The sequence below is a fragment of the Oncorhynchus mykiss genome, chromosome 24, assembly GCF_057628025.1.
Source record: "Oncorhynchus mykiss isolate SJ-2025 chromosome 24, ASM5762802v1, whole genome shotgun sequence".
NCBI lineage: Eukaryota > Metazoa > Chordata > Actinopteri > Salmoniformes > Salmonidae > Oncorhynchus > Oncorhynchus mykiss.
The window spans coordinates 40559889-40580000 of NC_143045.1; the positions used below are offsets into that span (position 1 = coordinate 40559889).

The window sequence follows — 20112 nt, forward strand, 5'->3', positions numbered from 1 at the left end:
ACACGAGCTTACAGAGCGGTACCGCCGAGTGCTGAAGCACGTAAGCGCATAAAAATGGTCTGTCCTCGGTTGCAACACTCACTACCAACTTCCAAACTGCCTCTGGAAGCAACGTCAGCACAAGAACTGTTTGTCGGGAGCTTCATGAAATGGGTTTCCATGGTCGAGCAGCCGCACACAAGCCTAACATCACCATCCGCAAATGCCAAGCGTCGGAGGCTGGAGTGGTGTAAAACTCGCCGCCATTGGACTCTGGAGCAGTGGAACCGTGTTCTCTGGAGTGATGTATCACGTTTCACCATCAAGCAATCTGACGGACGAATCTGAGTTAGGCAGATGCCTAGAGAACTCTACCTGCCTGAATGCATAGTGTAAAGTTTGGTGGAGGAGGAATAATGGTCTGGGGCTGTTTTTCATGATTCAGGCTAGACCCTTTAGTTCCAGTGAAGGGAAATCTTAACGCTACAGCATACAATGACATTCTGCACGATTCTGTGCTTCCAACTTTGTGGCAACAGTTTGGGGAAGGACCTTTCCTGTTTCAGCATGACAAAAATGGTTTGTCGAGATCGGTGTAGAAGACTGGCCTGCACAGAGCCCTGACCTCGACCCCATCGAACACCTTTGGGATGAATTGGAACGCCGACTGCGAGTCAGGCCTAATCAGCCCACCATCAGTGCCTGACCTCACTAATGCTCTTGTGGCTGAATGGAAGCAAGTCCCCACAGCAATGTTCCAACATCTAGTGGAAAGCCTTCCCAGAAGAGTGGAGGCTGTTATAGCAGCAATGTTACAACATCTAGTGGAAAGCCTTCCCAGGAGAGTGGAGGCTGTTATAGCAGCAATGTTCCAACATCTAGTGGAAAGCCTTCCCAGAAGAGTGGAGGCTGTTATAGCAGCAATGTTACAACATCTAGTGGAAAGCCTTCCCAGAAGAGTGGAGGCTGTTATAGCAGCAAGGGGGGGGGGGGACCAATTCCATATTAATATCCGTGATTTTGGAATGAGATGTCCTGGGTTAATACTAGCCCCTGGGTTATTACTAGCCCCTGGGTTATTACTAGCCCCTGGGTTATTACTAGCCCCTGGGTTAATACTAGCCCCTGGGTTAATACTAGCCCCTGGGTTAATACTAGCCCCTGGGTTAATACTAGCCCCTGGGTTAATACTAGCCCCTGGGTTATTACTAGCCCCTGGGTTAATACTAGCCCCTGGGTTAATACTAGCCCCTGGGTTATTACTAGCCCCTGGGTTATTACTAGCCCCTGGGTTATTACTAGCCCCTGGGGTAATACTAGCCCCTGGGTTATTACTAGCCCCTGGGTTAATACTAGCCCCTGGGTTATTACTAGCCCCTGGATTATTACTAGCCCCTGGGTTATTACTAGCCCCTGGGTTATTACTAGCCCCTGGGTTATTACTAGCCCCTGGGTTAATACTAGCCCCTGGGTTAATACTAGCCCCTGGGTTAATACTAGCCCCTGGGTTAATACTAGCCCCTGGGTTAATACTAGCCCCTGGGTTATTACTAGCCCCTGGGTTAATACTAGCCCCTGGGTTATTACTAGCCCCTGGGTTAATACTAGCCCCCCTGGGTTATTACTAGCCCCTGGGTTAATACTAGCCCCTGGGTTAATACTAGCCCCTGGGTTAATACTAGCCCCTGGGTTAATACTAGCCCCTGGGTTATTACTAGCCCCTGGGTTATTACTAGCCCCTGGGTTAATACTAGCCCCCCTGGGTTATTACTAGCCCCTGGGTTATTACTAGCCCCTGGGTTAATACTAGCCCCTGGGTTAATACTAGCCCCTGGGTTAATACTAGCCCCTGGGTTATTACTAGCCCCAGAGTTAATACTAGCCCCCCTGGGTTATTACTAGCCCCAGAGTTAATACTAGCCCCCTGGGTTATTACTAGCCCCCCTGGGTTATTACTAGCCCCCCCTGGGTTATTACTTTCCCCCTGGGTTATTACTAGCCCCCCCTGGGTTATTACTAGCCTCCCCCTGGGTTATTACTAGCCTCCCCTGGGTTATTACTAGCCTCCCCTGGGTTATTACTAGCCTCCCCTGGGTTGTTGCTAGCCTCCCCTGGGTTGTTGCTAGCCTCCCCTGGGTTGTTGCTAGCCTCCCCTGTGTTAATACTAGCCTCCCCTGGGTTATTACTAGCCTCCCCTGGGTTATTACTAGCCTCCCCTGGGTTAATACTAGCCTCCCCTGGGTTATTACTAGCCTCCCCTGGGTTGTTGCTAGCCTCCCCTGGGTTATTACTAGCCTCCCCTGGGTTAATACTAGCCTCCCCTGGGTTATTACTAGCCTCCCCTGGGTTGTTGCTAGCCTCCCCTGGGTTATTACTAGCCTCCCCTGGGTTATTACTAGCCTCCCCTGGGTTGTTGCTAGCCTCCCCTGGGTTAATACTAGCCTCCCCTGGGTTATTACTAGCCTCCCCTGGGTTGTTGCTAGCCTCCCCTGGGTTATTACTAGCCTCCCCTGGGTTATTACTAGCCTCCCCTGGGTTGTTGCTAGCCTCCCCTGTGTTAATACTAGCCTCCCCTGGGTTATTACTAGCCTCCCCTGGGTTGTTGCTGGCCCCTGGGTTAATACTAGCCGCCCCTGGGTTGGTGCTAGCCCCCACTGGGTTGCTGTTAGCCCCCGCTGGGTTGTTGCTAGCCCGTTACCTTCCTGAAAGGAAGTAAGAACTAACAGCTAGAAGGCGACCACAAGATCCTTCTCAAGAGCCTCCGAGTGGACACTATAGTGTGTTATCATGTTGAATATTGGTTTAAATGAATCACTAACACTCAATCATCCATAAGACCCCAAATAAGGAAGGAACTACCACTGGGAGGAACGTTAGGAGTTAGAAGTATGAATCCAACGCCATCCATCTACCCCCTCGGCTCAGAGACCCCCTGTAGCCGAAAACGCCCAACTCTGTTCATGATAATAGATATTTAAGGGGGACTTTGGGGATGTCACTGATGTTAACATTCATTATTAAGATGACCTGGGGATGACCTGGGGAGGGATAGCTAGCCACATAATGCTAATGTTAGCCTTGAGCTCAGCTTTCACATTTCAACAACACCCGCATGGCACACACACCATGTTGTTCTGCGTCCAGTAATACCTCAGAGGATGACATCATGCCTTTCAGTTCTCTTACACACACACACACACACTCACACACACACACACACGTTTAATATGTCCTGTGTAGACAGGAAACATCAAAACGGGGGAAAACAGTAAACATGATGTTTTCTCCATGGAGATTGCAGTCACCTCAGCTTGTAGTTCTGCCAGTTATAGTCGGTACTCTGCAGTCTGTTTCAGTACGTTCGCTCTGGTCTCAGTCCAGTGCAACTTCGGCTGTGTTAAGACAGCTCTTCTCTCTCTCTCTCTCTGCCTCTCTCTCTCTGCCTCTCTCTCTCTGCCTCGCTCTCTCTCTCTCTGCCTCGCTCTCTCTCTCTCTCTGCCTCTCTCTCTCTGCCTCTCTCTCTCTGCCTCTCGCTCTCTCTCGCTCTCTCTGCCTCGCTCCCACTCGCTCTCTCTGCCTCGCGCTCTCTCTCTCTCTCTCTCTCTCTGCCTCTCTCGCTCTGCCTCGCTCTCTCTCTCTCTGCCTCTCTCTCTCTCTGCCTCTCTCTCTCTGCCTCTCTCTCTCTTCCTCCATCTCTCTCTCTCTGCCTCTCTCTCTCTCTCTGCCTCTCTCTCTCTGCCTCGCTCTCTCTCTGCCTCTCTCTCTCTCTCTCTGCCTCTCTCTCTCTGCCTCGCTCTCTCTCTGCCTCTCTCTCTCTGCTTCTCTCTCTGCTTCTCTCTCTCTGCCTCGCTCTCTCTGCCTCTTTCTATCTGCCTCTCTCTGCCTCTCTCTCTCTGCCTCTCTCTCTCTCTGCCTCTCTCTCTCTGCCTCGCTCTCTCTCTCTCTCTCTCTCTGCCTCTCTCTCTCTCCCTGCCTCTCTCTCTCTCTCTGCCTCTCTCTCTCCCTGCCTCTCTCTCTCTCTCTGCCTCTCTCTCTCTCTGCCTCTCTCTCTCTCTGCCTCGCTCTCTCTCTCTCTGCCTCGCTCTCTCTCTCTCTGCCTCGCTCTCTCTCTCTCTGCCTCGCTCTCTCTCTCTCTGCCTCTTTCTCTCTGCCTCTCTCTCTCTCTCTGCCTCTCTCTCTCTCTGCCTGTCTCTCTCACTTTGTCTCTCAGAGGGCGGAGGCAGCACAGAGGGAGGCGGACACTCTGAGGGAGCAGCTGACCTCTTCTAACCAATCCCTGCAGCTGACCACACAGATCCAGACCACCCCAGAAATGGTACGCTGTCCTATAGTGATTGGTTGGTTGATTGATGTATGTATTGAGCAGGCTATAGTGATTGGTTGGTTGGCTGATTGATTTTCTCCCCTTGCGTCTCTAGTTGACCTATAGGATCAGACTGTTCTGATTGGTAGATTGATGTATGTGTTGACCTATATGATCAGACTGTTCTGATTGGTAGATTGATGTATGTGTTGACCAATAGGATCAGACTGTTCTGATTGGTAGATTGATGTATGTGTTGACCTATAGGATCAGACTGTTCTGATTGGTAGATTGATGTATGTGTTGACCTATAGGACCAGACTGTTCTGATTGGTAGATTGGTAGATTGATGTATGTTGTTGACCTATAGGACCAGACTGTTCTGATTGGTAGATTGATGTATGTGTTGACCTATAGGACCAGACTGTTCTGATTGGTAGATTGGTAGATTGATGTATGTTGTTGACCTATAGGACCAGACTGTTCTGATTGGTAGATTGATGTATGTGTTGACCTATAGGACCAGACTGTTCTGATTGGTAGATTGGTAGATTGATGTATGTGTTGACCTATAGGATCAGACTGTTCTGATTGGTAGATTGGTAGATTGATGTATGTTGTTGACCTATAGGACCAGACTGTTCTGATTGGTAGATTGCTGTATTGATGTATGTGTTGACCTATAGGATCAGACTGTTCTGATTGGTAGATTGGTAGATTGATGTATGTGTTGCCCTATAGGACCAGACTGTTCTGATTGGTAGATTGCTGTATTGATGTATGTGTTGACCTATAGGACCAGACTGTTCTGATTGGTAGATTGATGTATGTGTTGACCTATAGGATCAGACTGTTCTGATTGGTAGATTGATGTATGTGTTGACCTATAGGATCAGACTGTTCTGATTGGTAGATTGATGTATGTGTTGACCTATAGGATCAGACTGTTCTGATTGGTAGATTGATGTATGTGTTGACCAATAGGATCAGACTGTTCTGATTGGTAGATTGATGTATGTGTTGACCTATAGGATCAGACTGTTCTGATTGGTAGATTGATGTATGTGTTGACCTATAGGATCAGACTGTTCTGATTGGTAGATTGGTAGATTGATGTATGTGTTGCCCTATAGGACCAGGCGGTGGAGGCCCTGTCCCGCCCCAGTCTGGAGGCAGAGCTGGGGGCCAAGGACAGGGAGATGGTTCAGCTGATGGATGATGTTCAGAGACTGCAGGCCAGCCTGTCTAAACTCAGAGAGAGTTCCAGCACACAGATCACACAGCTGCAACTACAGCTCAGCACCAAGACGGACACCCTCAAGGTAGGCTATATATACACACACACACACACCTGCTCACACACCTGCTCACATGTATGTAAAAGTTGATTGTCATTATACTCTCATTCATTTAATCTCCTCCCTTCGCTCTCTCTGCTCTCATCCCCTCTCCTCCCCTCGCTCTCTCTGCTCTCATCCCCTCTCATCCCCTCGCTCTCTCTGCTCTCATCCCCTCTCCTCCCCTCGCTCTCTCTGCTCTCATCCCCTCTCATCCCCTCGCTCTCTCTGCTCTCATCCCCTCTCATCCCCTCGCTCTCTCTGCTCTCATCCCCTCTCCTCCCCTCGCTCTCTCTGCTCTCATCCCCTCTCCTCCCTCTCTCTGCTCTCATCCCCTCTCCTCCCCTCGCTCTCTCTGCTCTCATCCCCTCTCCTCCCCTCGCTCTCTCTGCTCTCATCCCCTCTCATCCCCTCGCTCTCTCTGCTCTCATCCCCTCTCCTCCCCTCGCTCTCTCTGCTCTCATCCCCTCTCCTCCCCTCGCTCTCTCTGCTCTCATCCCCTCTCCTCCCTCTCTCTGCTCTCATCCCCTCTCCTCCCTCTCTCTGCTCTCATCCCCTCTCCTGCCCTCCCTCTCTCTGCTCTCATCCCCTCTCCTGCCCTCCCTCTCTCTGCTCTCATCCCCTCCCTCTCTCTGCTCTCATCCCCTCTCCTCCCCTCCCTCTCTCTGCTCTCATCCCCTCTCCTCCCCTCCCTCTCTCTGCTCTCATCCCCTCTCCTCCCCTCCCTCTCTCTGCTCTCATCCCCTCTCCTCCCCTCCCTCTCTCTGCTCTCATCCCCTACCTCTCTCTGCTCTCATCCCCTCTCCTCCCCTCCCTCTCTCTGCTCTCATCCCCTCTCCTGCCCTCCCTCTCTCTGCTCTCATCCCCTCTCCTCCCCTCCCTCTCTCTGCTCTCATCCCCTCTCCTCCCCTCCCTCTCTCTGCTCTCATCCCCTCCCTCCCTCTCTCTGCTCTCATCCCCTCTCCTCCCCTCCCTCTCTCTGCTCCCATCCCCTCTCCCCTCCCTCTCTGCTCTCATCCCCTCACTCCACTATTCGGTCCTCCCTCTCTCTCCACCCATATCCTGTCTGTCTGTCTGTCTCTCTCTCTCTCTCTCTCTCTCTCTATCTCTCTGTCTCTCTCTCTCTCTCTGTCTCTCTCTCTCTCTGTCTCTCTCTCTCTGTCTCTCTCTCTCTCTCTCTGCCTCTCTCTCTCTCTCTCTCTCTCTCTCTGCCTCTCTCTCTCTCTCTGTCTCTCTCTCTCTCTCTCTCTCTCTCTCTATCTCTCTGCCTCTCTCTCTCTCTCTGTCTCTCTCTCTCTCTCTGTCTCTCTCTCTGTCTCTCTGCCTCTCTCTCGCTCTCTCTCATATATTTATAGCAGCTGGAGGGAAAGCTGCAGGAACAGGCTGACTATGAGGAGGTGAAGAAAGAGCTGAGGTGAATTTGTGTTTCTGTGGTTCTCTAATGTTTTGAAGGGAAGCAGGTCCTCTTGGCCTCTGATCTATAACTCAATACTGTGTGTGTGTGTGTGTGTGTGTGTGTGTGTGTGTGTGTGTGTGTGTGTGTGTGTGTGTGTGTGTGTGTGTGTGTGTGTGTGTGTGTGTGTTTTATTGATCCTTTATTTGCAGACGTCAATGCAGATAATCAACCAAAAGGGATTACTACAAAACACGATCAATGAGTTAGCCAGGTAGATATTCAGAAATCACTTTACCTATTATTAATATTATTATTTTAGAAAGATACTCTTGACATGGTCAAATGGACTCCACAACCAAAAACACATCTCAGCTTTATAGTATCAATAGTACTATATAGTATCAATAGTACTCAATAGAACTATATAGTATCAGTAGTATCAATAGTACTATATAGTATCAGTAGTATCAATAGTACTATATAGTATCATAGTATCAGTAGTATCAATAGTACTATATAGTATCAGTAGTAGCAATAGTATCAATAGTACTATATAGTATCAGTAGTATCAATAGTACTATATAGTATCAGTAGTATCAATAGTACACAATAGTACTCAATAGTATCAATAGTACTATATAGTATCAATAGTACTCAATAGAACTATATAGTATCAGTAGTATCAATAGTACTATATAGTATCAGTAGTACTCAATAGTACTCAATAATACTATATAGTATCAGTAGTATCAATAGTACTCAATAATACTCAATAGTACTCAATAGTACTCAATAGTATTAATAGTATCAATAGTACTCAGTAGTATCAATAGTACTCAATAGTATCAATATTACTCAATAGTATCAATAGTACTCAATAGTAATTTCTGGTTGCTTATCAAAGTTTCAGTAGCTGGCTAACTCATTGAACCTGGCTAACTCATTGAACCTGCTTTGTGGTATACCCCTCTCATGACTTCCTAGTGGCACGGCGGTCCGACACGCTGCCTCTCGCTGCTAGAGGCGTCACTACAGACACCCTGGTTCGAATCCAGGCTGAATCAAGACCGGTCGTGATTGGGAGTCTCATAGGGCGGTGCATTACTGGCCCAGCGTCATCCGGGTTAGGATTTGGCCCGGTGTCGGTGTCATCCGGGTTAGGATTTGGCCCGGTGTCGGCCGTCGTTGTAAATAAGAATTTGGTCTTAACTGACTAGCCTCGTTCAATAAAAGTTAAATAAAATACAGTGCCAGAAAGTATTCATACCCCTTGAATTATTATTATTATTATTATTATTATTATTATTATTATTATTATTGACTTATTATTATTATTATTATTATTATTATTATTATTGACTTATTATTATTATTATTATTATTATTTATTATTATTATTATTACTATTATTATTATTATTATTATTATTATTATTATTATTATTATTGACTTATTATTATTATTATTATTATTATTATTATTATTATTATTATTATTATTATTATTGTTGACTTATTCCACATTTTGTTGTCACAGCTTGAATTCTAAATTGATTAGATTTTTCTCCTCCCTGATCAATACTCTGTGATGACTGAAGTGAAAACATGTTATTAGAATTTTAAACAAAACTGTTGATCATTACTAGACAAATCATTTTCAGGTCTTGCCATAGATTTGCAAGTCGATTTAAGTCAAAACTGTAACTCGGCCACTCAGGAACATTCACTGTCTTCTTGGTAAGCAACTCCAGTGTAGATGTGGCCTTGTGTTTTAAGGTTATTGTCCTGCTGAAAGGTGAATTCATCTCCCAGTGTCTGGTGGAAAAGCAGACTGAACCAGGTTTTCCCTCTAGGATGTTGCCTGTGTTTTATCTCTATTATGTTTATTTTTTTATCCTGAAAAACTCCCCACAGTCATTAACGATTACAAGCATACCCATAACATGATGTAGTCATCACTATGCTTGAAAATATGGAGAGTGATACTCAGTAATATGTTGTTTTGGATTTACCCCCAAACGTAACACTTTGTATTCAGGACAAAAGGCTAATTGATTTGTCACTTTGTTTTTGCAGTTGTACTTTAGTGCCTTATTTCAAACAGGATACATGTTTTATAATATTTTTTATTCTGTTCAGGCTTCCTTCTTTTCACTGTGTTTAATTAGGTTAGAGTGGTGGAATAACGACAATGTTGTTGAGCCATCCTCAATTTTATCCTATCACAGTCATTACACTCTGTTTTAAAGTCAAAATAAAAATAGATTAAAAATTTTATTTGTCACATTGAATGAATGAACCTTACCGTGAAATACTTACTTACAAGCCCTTAACCAACGATATTAAGAAAAATAATTACTAAATGAACTAAAGTAGAAAATAGATGAGTAACAATAACGAGGTTATGTACCAGGGGATACCGGTACCATATCGATGAGCAGGGCAACAGGTTAGTAATGAGACTATATACAGGGCAACAGGTTAGTAATGAGACTATATACAGGGGTACAGGTTAGTAATGAGACTATATACATGGGTACAGGTTAGTAATGAGACTATATACAGAGGGGGTACAGGTTAGTAATGAGACTATATACAGGGGTACAGGTTAGTAATGAGACTATATACAGGGGGTACAGGTTAGTAATGAGACTATATACAGGGGTACAGGTTAGTAATGAGACTATATACAGGGGTACAGGTTAGTAATGAGACTATATACAGGGGGGGTACAGGTTAGTAATGAGACTATATACAGGGGTACAGGTTAGTAATGAGACTATATACAGGGGTACAGGTTAGTAATGAGACTATATACAGGGGGTACAGGTTAGTAATGAGACTATATACAAGGGGTACAGGTTAGTAATGAGACTATATACAGGGGTACAGGTTAGTAATGAGACTATATACAGGGGGTACAGGTTAGTAATGAGACTATATACAGGGGTACAGGTTAGTAATGAGACTATATACAGAGGGGGTACAGGTTAGTAATGAGACTATATACAGGGGTACAGGTTAGTAATGAGACTAAATACAGGGGGTACAGGTTAGTAATGAGACTATATACAGGGGTACAGGTTAGTAATGAGACTATACACAGGGGGGGTACAGGTTAGTAATGAGACTATATACAGAGGGGGTACAGGTTAGTAATGAGACTATATACAGGGGTACAGGTTAGTAATGAGACTAAATACAGGGGGTACAGGTTAGTAATGAGACTATATACAGGGGTACAGGTTAGTAATGAGACTAAATACAGGGGGTACAGGTTAGTAATGAGACTATATACAGGGGTACAGGTTAGTAATGAGGCTATATACAGGGGTACAGGTTAGTAATGAGACTATATACAGGGGTACAGGTTAGTAATGAGACTATATACAGGGGTACAGGTTAGTAATGAGACTATATACAGGGGTACAGGTTAGTAATGAGACTATATACAGGGGTACAGGTTAGTAATGAGACTATATACAGGGGGTACAGGTTAGTAATGAGGCTATATACAGGGGTACAGGTTAGTAATGAGACTATATACAGGGGTACAGGTTAGTAATGAGACTATATACAGGGGTACAGGTTAGTAATGAGACTATATACATGGGGGTACAGGTTAGTAATGAGACTATATACAGGGGGTACAGGTTAGTAATGAGACTATATACAGGGGGTACAGGTTAGTAATGAGACTATATACAGGGGTACAGGTTAGTAATGAGACTATATACAGGGGTACAGGTTAGTAATGAGACTATATACAAGGGGTACAGGTTAGTAATGAGACTATATACAGGGGTACCGGTTAGTAATGAGACTATATACAGGGGGTACAGGTTAGTAATGAGACTATATACAGGGGTACAGGTTAGTAATGAGACTGTATACAGGGGTACAGGTTAGTAATGAGACTATATACAGGGGTACAGGTTAGTAATGAGACTATATACATGGGGGTACAGGTTAGTAATGAGACTATATACAGGGGTACAGGTTAGTAATGAGACTGTATACAGGGGTACAGGTTAGTAATGAGACTATATACAGGGGTACAGGTTAGTAATGAGACTATATACATGGGGGTACAGGTTAGTAATGAGACTATATACAGGGGGTACAGGTTAGTAATGAGACTATATACAGGGGGTACAGGTTAGTAATGAGACTATATACAGGGGTACAGGTTAGTAATGAGACTATATACAGGGGTACAGGTTAGTAATGAGACTATATACAGGGGGTACAGGTTAGTAATGAGACTATATACAGGGGTACAGGTTAGTAATGAGACTATATACAGGGGTACAGGTTAGTAATGAGACTATATACAGGGGTACAGGTTAGTAATGAGACTATATACAGAGGGTACAGGTTAGTAATGAGGCTATATACAGGGGTACAGGTTAGTAATGAGACTATATACAGGGGTACAGGTTAGTAATGAGACTATATACATGGGTACAGGTTAGTAATGAGACTATATACAGGGGGTACAGATACCGTATCGATGAGCAGGTCTACAGGTTAGTAATGAGACTACATACAGACACCGGTTAGTCAGGCTTATTGAGGTAGTATGTACATGTAGATATGGTTAAAGTGACTATGCATATATGATGAACAGAGAGTAGCAGTAGCGTAAAAAGATGGGTTGGCGGGTGGAGGGACACAATGCAGATAGCCTGGTTAGCCAATGTGTGGGAGCACTGGTTGGTCGGGCCATTTAGGTAGTATGTACATGAATGTATAGTTAAAGTGACTATGCATATAAGATAAACAGAGAGTAGCAGCAGCGTAAAAGAGGGGTTGGGGGAGGCACAATGCAGATAGTCTGGGTAACCATTTGGTTACCTGTTCAGGAGTCTTAAGGCTTGGGGGTAGAAGCTGTTCAGCAGTCTAATGGTTTGTGGGTAGAAGCTGTTCAGCAGTCTAATGGTTTGTGGGTAGAAGCTGTTCAGCAGTCTGATGGTTTGGGGGTAGAAGCTGTTCAGCAGTCTAATGGTTTGTGGGTAGAAGCTGTTCAGCAGTCTGATGGTTTGGGGGTAGAAGCTGTTCAGCAGTCTGATGGCTTGGAGGTAGAAGCTGTTCAGCAGTCTGATGGCTTGGAGGTAGAAGCTGTTCAGCAGTCTGATGTCTTGGGGGTAGAAGCTTGTTCTGTCTCTCTCTCTCTATCACTCTCACTCTCACTCTCTCTCTATACTCTATCACTCTCTCTCTGTCTCTCTCTCTCTGTCTCTCAATTCATTTCAAGGGGCTTTATTTCCATGGGAAACATGTGATAACATTGCCAAAGCAAGTGAGGTAGATAATATATAAAAGTGAAATAAACAATAAAAATGAACAGTAAACATTACACATACAGAAGTTTCAAAACAATGAAGACATTACAAATGTCATATTATATATACAGTGTTGTAACAATGTACAAATGGTTAAAGTACACAAGATAAAATAAATAAGCATAAATATGGGTTGTATTTACAATGGTGTTTGTTCTTCACTGGTTGCCCTTTTCTTGTGGCAACAGGTCACAAATCTTGCTGCTGTGATGTCACACTGTGGTATTTCACCCAGTAGATATGGGAGTTTATCAAAATTGGATTTGTTTTCAAATTCTTTGTGGATCTGTGTAATCTGAGGGAAATATGTGTATATAATATGGTCATAGATTTGGCAGGAGGTTAGGAAGTGCAGCTCAGTTTCCACCTCATTGTGTGGGCAGTGAGCACATAGCCTGTCTTCTCTTGAGAGCCAGGTCTGTCTACGGCGGCCTTTCTCAATAGCAAGGCTATGCTCACTAAGTCTGTACATCGTCAAAGCTTTCCTTAAGTTTGGGTCAGTCACAGTGGTCAGGTATTCTGCCACTGTGTACTTTCTGTTTAGGGCCAAATAGCATTCTAGTTTGCTCTGTTTTTTTGTTAATTCTTTCCAATGTGTCAAGTAATTATCTTTTTGTTTTCTCATGATTTGGTTGGGTCTAATTGTGCTGTTGTCCTGGGGCTCTGTAGGGTGTGTTTGTGTTTGTGAACAGAGCCCCAGGACCAGCTTGCTTAGGGGACTCTTCTCCAGGTTCATCTCTCTGTAGGTGATGGCTTTGTTATGGAAGGTTTGGGAATCGCTTCCTTTTAGGTGGTTATAGAATTGAATGGCTCTTTTCTGGATTTTTGATAATTAGTGGGTATCGGCCTAATTCTGCTCTGCATGCATTATTTGGTGTTCTATGTTGTACACGGAGGATATTTTTGCAGATTTCTGTATGCAGAGTCTCAATTTGGTGTTTGTCCCATTTTGCGAAGTCTTTGTTGGTGAGCGGACCCCAGACCTCACAACCGTAAAGGGCAATGGGCTCTATGACTGATTCAAGTATTTTTAGCCAAATCCTTATTGGTATGTTGAAATTTATGTTCCTTTTGATGGCATAGAATGCCCTTCTTGCCTTGTCTCTCAGATCGTTCACTGCTTTGTGGAAGTTACCTGTGGCGATGATGTTTAGGCCAAGGTATGTATAGTTTTTTGGGTGCTCTAGGGCAACAGTGTCTTTTTTGGAACACCATTATTTTGGTCTTCCTGAGATTTACTGTCAGGGTCCAGGTCTGACAGAATCTGTGCAGAAGATCTAGGTGCTGCTGTAGGCCCTCCTTGGTTGGTGACAGAAGCACCAGATCATCAGTAGACATTTGACTTCAGATTCTAGTAGGGTGAGGCCGGGTGCTGCAGATGTTCTAGTGCCCTCACCAATTCGTTGATACATATGTTGAAGAGGGTGGGGCTTAAGCTGCATCCCTGTCTCACCCCATGACCCTGTGTGAAGAAATGTGTGTGTTTTTTGCCAATTTTAACCGCACACTTGTTGTTTGTGTACATGGATTTTATAATGTCGTATGTTTTACCCCCAACACCACTTTCCATCAGTTTGTATAGCAGACCCTCATGCCAAATTGAGTCGAAGGCATTTTTGAAATCAACAAAGCATGAGAAGACTTTGCCTTTGTTTTGGTTTGTTTGGTTGTCAATTAGGGTGTGCAGGGTGAATACATGGTCTGTTGTACGGTAATTTGGGAAAAAGCTAATTTGACATTTGCTCAGTACATTGTTTTCATTGAGGAAATGTACGAGTCTGCTGTTAATGATAATGCAGAGGATTTTCCCAAGGTTACTGTTGACGCATATCCCACGGTAGTTATTGGGGTCAAATTTGTCTCCACTTTTGTGGATTGGGGTGATCAGTCCTTGATTCCAAACATTGAGTAAGATGCCAGAGCTAAGGATGAAAGAGTTAAAAGAGTTTTAGTATAGCCAAATGTCATTTGTTGTCTGTATATTTTATCATTTCATTAAGGATACCATCAACACCACAGGCCTTTTTGGGTTGGAGGGTTTTTATTTTGTCCTGTAACTCGTAACTTTTTCCTGTAACTTTCTCTCTCTCTCTCTCTCTCTCTCTCTCTCTCTGTCTATCTCTCTCTGTCTCTCTCTGTCTCTCTCTCTCTGTATCTCACTCTCTGTCTCTCTGTCTCTGTCTCTCTCTGTCTCTCTCTGTCTCTTGCTCCACAGCATCCTCAAGTCTATGGAGTTTGGCCCATCAGACAGCTCAGTGCAGGTACAGGGAAAACCCCTCCTCTTCCTCTGCATAGAGACAGACAGACTTCTGTAAATACTGCTGACGTGTATAACTGTTCTCCTTTATCTCACAACCTCCCCCCCTCTCTCTCATCCCCCCACCTTCCCTCCTGCTCTACCTCTCTCATGCTCCTCTCTCTCTCTTTCTCTCCTCCCCCATCTCTCTTTCTCTCCTCCCCATCCACCTTCCTTCCCCCCCTCTCTCTCTCTCTCTCTCTCTCTCTCTCTCTCTCTCTCTCTCTCTCTCTCCCTCTGTCTCTCCCTCTGTCTCTCCCTCTGTCTCTCTCTCTCTCTCTGTCTCTCTCTCTGTCTCTCTCTCTGTTTCTCTCTCTCTCTCTGTCTCTCTGTCTCTGTCTCTCTGTCTCTCTCTCTCTCTCTCTCTCTCTCTCTCTCTCTCTCTCTCTGTATCTCTCTCTCTCTGTCTCTCTCTCTCTCTCTCTGTCTCTCTCTCTCCCTCTCTCCCTCTCTCTCTCCCTCTCTCCCTCTCTCCCTCTCTCTCTCCCTCTCCCTCTCTCCCTCTGTCTCTCTCTCTGTCTCTCTCAATTCAATTAAATTAAATTCAAGGGCTTTATTGGCATGGGAAACATGTGTTAACATTGCCAAAGCAAGTGAGGTAGATAATATATAAAGTGAATATATAAAGTGAAATAAACAATAAAAATTAACAGTAAACATTACTCTGTCCCTCTCTCTCTCTGTCTCTCTCTCTGTCTCTCTCTCTGTCTGTCTCTCTCTGTCTCTCTCTCTCTCTCTCTGTCTCTCTCTCTCTCTCTCTCTCTCTCTCTCTCTCTCTCTCTCTCTCTCTCTCTCTCTCTCAGGTCATGTCTAAACCCCTAGAAGTGTTATTGTTGGAGAAGAACCATAGTCTGCAGTCTGAGAGTTCCTCTTTGCGCATCGCAAACACTGAGCTGAGCGGTGAGTCAGTCTGCCTTGGGGGTCAGGGCCTGGGGGTCAGGACCTTGGGGGTCAGGACCTTGGGGGTCAGGACCTTGGGGGTCAGGGCCTGGGGGTCAGGGGCCTGGGGGTTAGCGGCCTGGGGGTTAGCGGCCTGGGGGTTAGGGGCCTGGGGGTTGGGGCCTGGGGGTTGGGGGTTGGGGCCTGGGACCTAAAGTGGTTACTAACACACACAGCATTGAGTATAGACCAGTGTTTGATATGGGTACCAGTGTCTGATATGGGTACCAGTGTTTGATATGGGTACCAGTGTTACCGTAGAGGGGACGTTAAGGTAGAGGGGACGTTATCTCTTCATGTTAAAGATAGCTGCACAACATCTTGCATACCAGGTTATAATGGGCTGTTCCTATACAATTCACCTGGTAACATATTCAGGTTATAATGGGAGGTTCCTATACAATTCACCTGGTAACATATTCAGGTTATAATGGGAGGTTCCTATACAATTCACCTGGCAACATATTCAGGCTATAATGGGAGGTTCCTATACAATTCACCTGGCAACATATTCAGGTTATAATGGGAGGTTCCTATACAATTCACCTGGCAACATATTCAGGTTATAATGGGAGGTTCCTATACAATTCACCTGGTAACATATTCAGGTTATAATGGGAGGTTCCTATACAATTCACCTGGCAACATATTCAGGTTATAATGGGAGGTTCCTATACAATTCACCTGGTAACATCTTCAGGTTATAATGGGCTGTTCCTATACAATTCACCTGGCAACATATTCAGGCTATAATGGGAGGTTCCTATACAATTCACCTGGCAACATATTCAGGCTATAATGGGAGGTTCCTATACAATTCACCTGGCAACATATTCAGGTTATAATGGGAGGTTCCTATACAATTCACCTGGCAACATATTCAGGTTATAATGGGAGATTCCTATACAATTCACCTGGCAACATATTCAGGTTATAATGGGCTGTTCCTATACAATTCACCTGGCAACATATTCAGGTTATAATGGGAGGTTCCTATACAATTCACCTGGCAACATCTTCAGGTTATAATGGGCTGTTCCTATACAATTCACCTGGTAACATCTTCAGGCTATAATGGGAGGTTCCTATACAATTCACCTGGCAACATATTCAGGCTATAATGGGAGGTTCCTATACAATTCACCTGGTAACATCTTCAGGCTATAATGGGAGGTTCCTATACAATTCACCTGGCAACATATTCAGGTTATAATGGGAGGTTCCTATACAATTCACCTGGCAACATATTCAGGTTATAATGGGAGGTTCCTATACAATTCACCTGGTAACATCTTCAGGTTATAATGGCTGTTCCTATACAATTCACCTGGTAACATACTCAGGTTATAATGGGCTGTTCCTGTACTCAGTTTTAGGAAGCCAGAGTGCTTGACTTAGTGTCAACAGTGCTGTGCATTCTCTACATTTGACATGACCTTTGCCCTGTTGGATAATGACTGATGGGCATTTTTTTTTTCAAGAGCGGGGTTGTTGTTGTTTTTGGACACAAATGTTTTCTTTTCTTTGTCAAATAACAATGTCCAAATCACTACCTGGAATGGAATGATTAAGTTCCCAGAAAGACTTCAACGTCAGTGTTAATAGAATTACTTTTATTCTGGAAGTAAAGACTGAACTAAGGATTCATAACAAGGAAATCAATTTCCTCCTGACATGGGGTGCCATCGCAATCTGATCCTTCACCCTCACAGACGACCAATCACAGCACTCTTATACTGCCATTAGACCCAATCAGATTCTCTGTTATACTGTAGCGGTGCAGCCACTGGATCCTTCCCGTGCCTGCCAGGCTCCGGGCTGGGCAGCAGCCATTTTGACTGATTTTAAGTGCTTCTTTTTTTTTTTATCCCAGGTTGTCACTTACAAGAAAGGTACAAATCACAAATGCATCATGGGCCTCTTGTCTGGGGGTGTTTAGCAAAGAAGAGGGAGAGAAAATATATTTATATATTAAACAACATTGACCTTAAAAATAAACTTAAATAAAATTATTTTTTTTAAATTCAGACCCCTTTTTTGTTGTCTCCCCCATAATGCATTGTGTTTGACCTTTCTTATAGGGTCAGCCAGACGAAAAGGGAAAGAGGCATCCGTGGAGGAGACCACCACACCCAGTACCCCCTCCCTGCCTCCTCCTCTTCTCCCCCCGTCCCCCCATCTCCACCTGCCCCAGATCCCCTCCGACCCCCCTTACACCTCCACCACCAATGGGACACACCCCTTCACCCCCACTGGCATCGGCCAGGACTTCTACAGCCCCCACTTTCCTCCGGTGGGGGGCAAGATGTCCCTCAACTCCCTCCTGCAGCGCCAGCTCATGCAGACGTTCTACTCCAAAGCCCTGCAGGAGTCCTCTGAGGGAGCAGCTCTACTGTTCGCCCCTGTCCACTACACCCCTACCTCCACCCCTGGCTCTGGCTCTAGCCCTGTCCCGCTCTCGGCCAGCCCCCTGCCCACCCAGCAGTCTCCTGCAGGCCCAGAGGTGAACGGTAGTGGCGGTGCCCTGTCCCCCTCTCCCAGCCAGTCTGAGGGGACTGGGGGCAGTGTGTCTGACTGGGAGGACATGGACACCACAGAGATCGCCCGGCAGATCAAGGAGAAGCTGATTCAACACAACATTGGCCAGCGGGTGTTTGGCCACTATGTTCTGGGCCTGTCCCAAGGCTCGGTCAGTGAGATCCTGGCTCGGCCCAAACCCTGGAGCAAGCTGACCATCCGGGGCAAAGAGCCCTTCCACAAGATGAGGCAGTTCCTGTCTGACGAGCAGAACATCCTGGCACTACGCAGTATCCAGGGACGACAGAGAGGTGAGAGGCCTGTGTGTGTGTGTGTGTGTGTGTGTGTGTGTGTGTGTGTGTGTGTGTGTGTGTGTGTGTGTGTGTGTGTGTGTGTGTGTGTGTGTGTGTGTGTCACACCTGTGTCTGTCACAGGTGTTGCTTTAGTCGTCCCAAAATGCCTCTTCCTTCCTCCCTTCACCATCCAGGATCAATACTGAAGCCTTGGCACATCAATAGTATTGATTAACAGGAGGACAAGACTACAGCTTACCAGTCAGGATCAATAGTATTGACTAACAGGAGGACAAGACTACAGTTTACCAGTCAGGATCAATAGTATTGATTAACAGGGGGACAAGACTACAGTTTACCAGTCTGGTTCAATAGTATTGACTAACAGGGGGACAAGACTACAGTTTACCAGTCAGGATCAATAGTATTGATTAACAGGAGGACAAGACTACAGTTTACCAGTCAGGATCAATAGTATTGATTAACAGGAGGACAAGACTACAGTTTACCAGTCAGGATCAATAGTATTGACTAGCAGGAGGACAAGACTACAGTTTACCAGTCAGGATCAATAGTATTGATTAACAGGGGGACAAGACTACAGTTTACCAGTCAGGTTCAATAGTATTGATTAACAGGGGGACAAGACTACAGTTTACCAGTCAGGATCAATAGTATTGATTAACAGGGGGACAAGACTACAGTTTACCAGTCAGGTTCAATAGTATTGATTAACAGGGGGACAAGACTACAGTTTACCAGTCTGGTTCAATAGTATTGACTAACAGGGGGACAAGACTACAGTTTACCAGTCAGGATCAATAGTATTGACTAGCAGGAGGACAAGACTACAGTTTACCAGTCAGGATCAATAGTATTGATTAACAGGGGGACAAGACTACAGTTTACCAGTCAGGTTCAATAGTATTGATTAACAGGGGGACAAGACTACAGTTTACCAGTCAGGATCAATAGTATTGATTAACAGGGGGACAAGACTACAGTTTACCAGTCAGGTTCAATAGTATTGATTAACAGGGGGACAAGACTACAGTTTACCAGTCTGGTTCAATAGTATTGACTAACAGGGGGACAAGACTACAGTTTACCAGTCAGGATCAATAGTATTGATTAACAGGAGGACAAGACTACAGTTTACCAGTCAGGATCAATAGTATTGATTAACAGGAGGACAAGACTACAGTTTACCAGTCAGGATCAATAGTATTGACTAGCAGGAGGACAAGACTACAGTTTACCAGTCAGGATCAATAGTATTGATTAACAGGGGGACAAGACTACAGTTTACCAGTCAGGTTCAATAGTATTGATTAACAGGGGGACAAGACTACAGTTTACCAGTCAGGATCAATAGTATTGATTAACAGGGGGACAAGACTACAGTTTACCAGTCAGGTTCAATAGTATTGATTAACAGGGGGACAAGACTACAGTTTACCAGTCAGGATCAATAGTATTGATTAACAGGGGGACAAGACTACAGTTGACCAGTCAGGATCAATAGTATTGATTAACAGGAGGACAAGACTACAGTTTACCAGTCAGGATCAATAGTTTTGATTAACAGGAGGACAAGACTACAGCTTACCAGTCAGGATCAATAGTATTGACTAGCAGGAGGACAAGACTACAGTTTACCAGTCAGGATCAATAGTATTGATTAACAGGAGGACAATACTACAGTTTA

General features: G+C 45.0%; 1 protein-coding gene and 1 long non-coding RNA gene across 11 annotated transcripts in view; both read left to right on the forward strand.

The window, feature by feature from the left end:
• LOC110503435 (protein CASP-like) overlaps positions 1–20112 on the forward strand; it is a 158008-nt gene that overhangs the window by 94317 nt on the left and 43579 nt on the right. For 7 of the 8 annotated variants that reach the window (XR_016491437.1, XM_036962149.2, XM_036962151.2 and 4 more), the window contains exons 10-15: positions 4190–4294; positions 5416–5604; positions 6975–7033; positions 14575–14620; positions 15459–15555; positions 17676–18422. Coding sequence is in view for 7 of the 8 variants with exons in the window: in XM_036962149.2 (XP_036818044.1) it covers positions 4190–4294; positions 5416–5604; positions 6975–7033; positions 14575–14620; positions 15459–15555; positions 17676–18422 (1243 nt within the window). In the remaining variant the exon portion in view is untranslated. The remainder of the gene's footprint in view (positions 1–4189; positions 4295–5415; positions 5605–6974; positions 7034–14574; positions 14621–15458; positions 15556–17675; positions 18423–20112) is intronic. The other variant, XM_036962155.2, reaches the window with a different exon arrangement.
• LOC149972437 (uncharacterized) lies at positions 9560–11382 on the forward strand. Of its 3 annotated transcripts, none has more exons than XR_016491445.1 (3): positions 9560–10667; positions 10857–11108; positions 11141–11382. It is a non-coding gene; the product is annotated as an uncharacterized LOC149972437 (long non-coding RNA). The 3 variants fall into 3 exon arrangements; XR_016491446.1 differs by having other exon boundaries at positions 10857–10982; positions 11076–11382; XR_016491447.1 differs by having other exon boundaries at positions 10857–10982.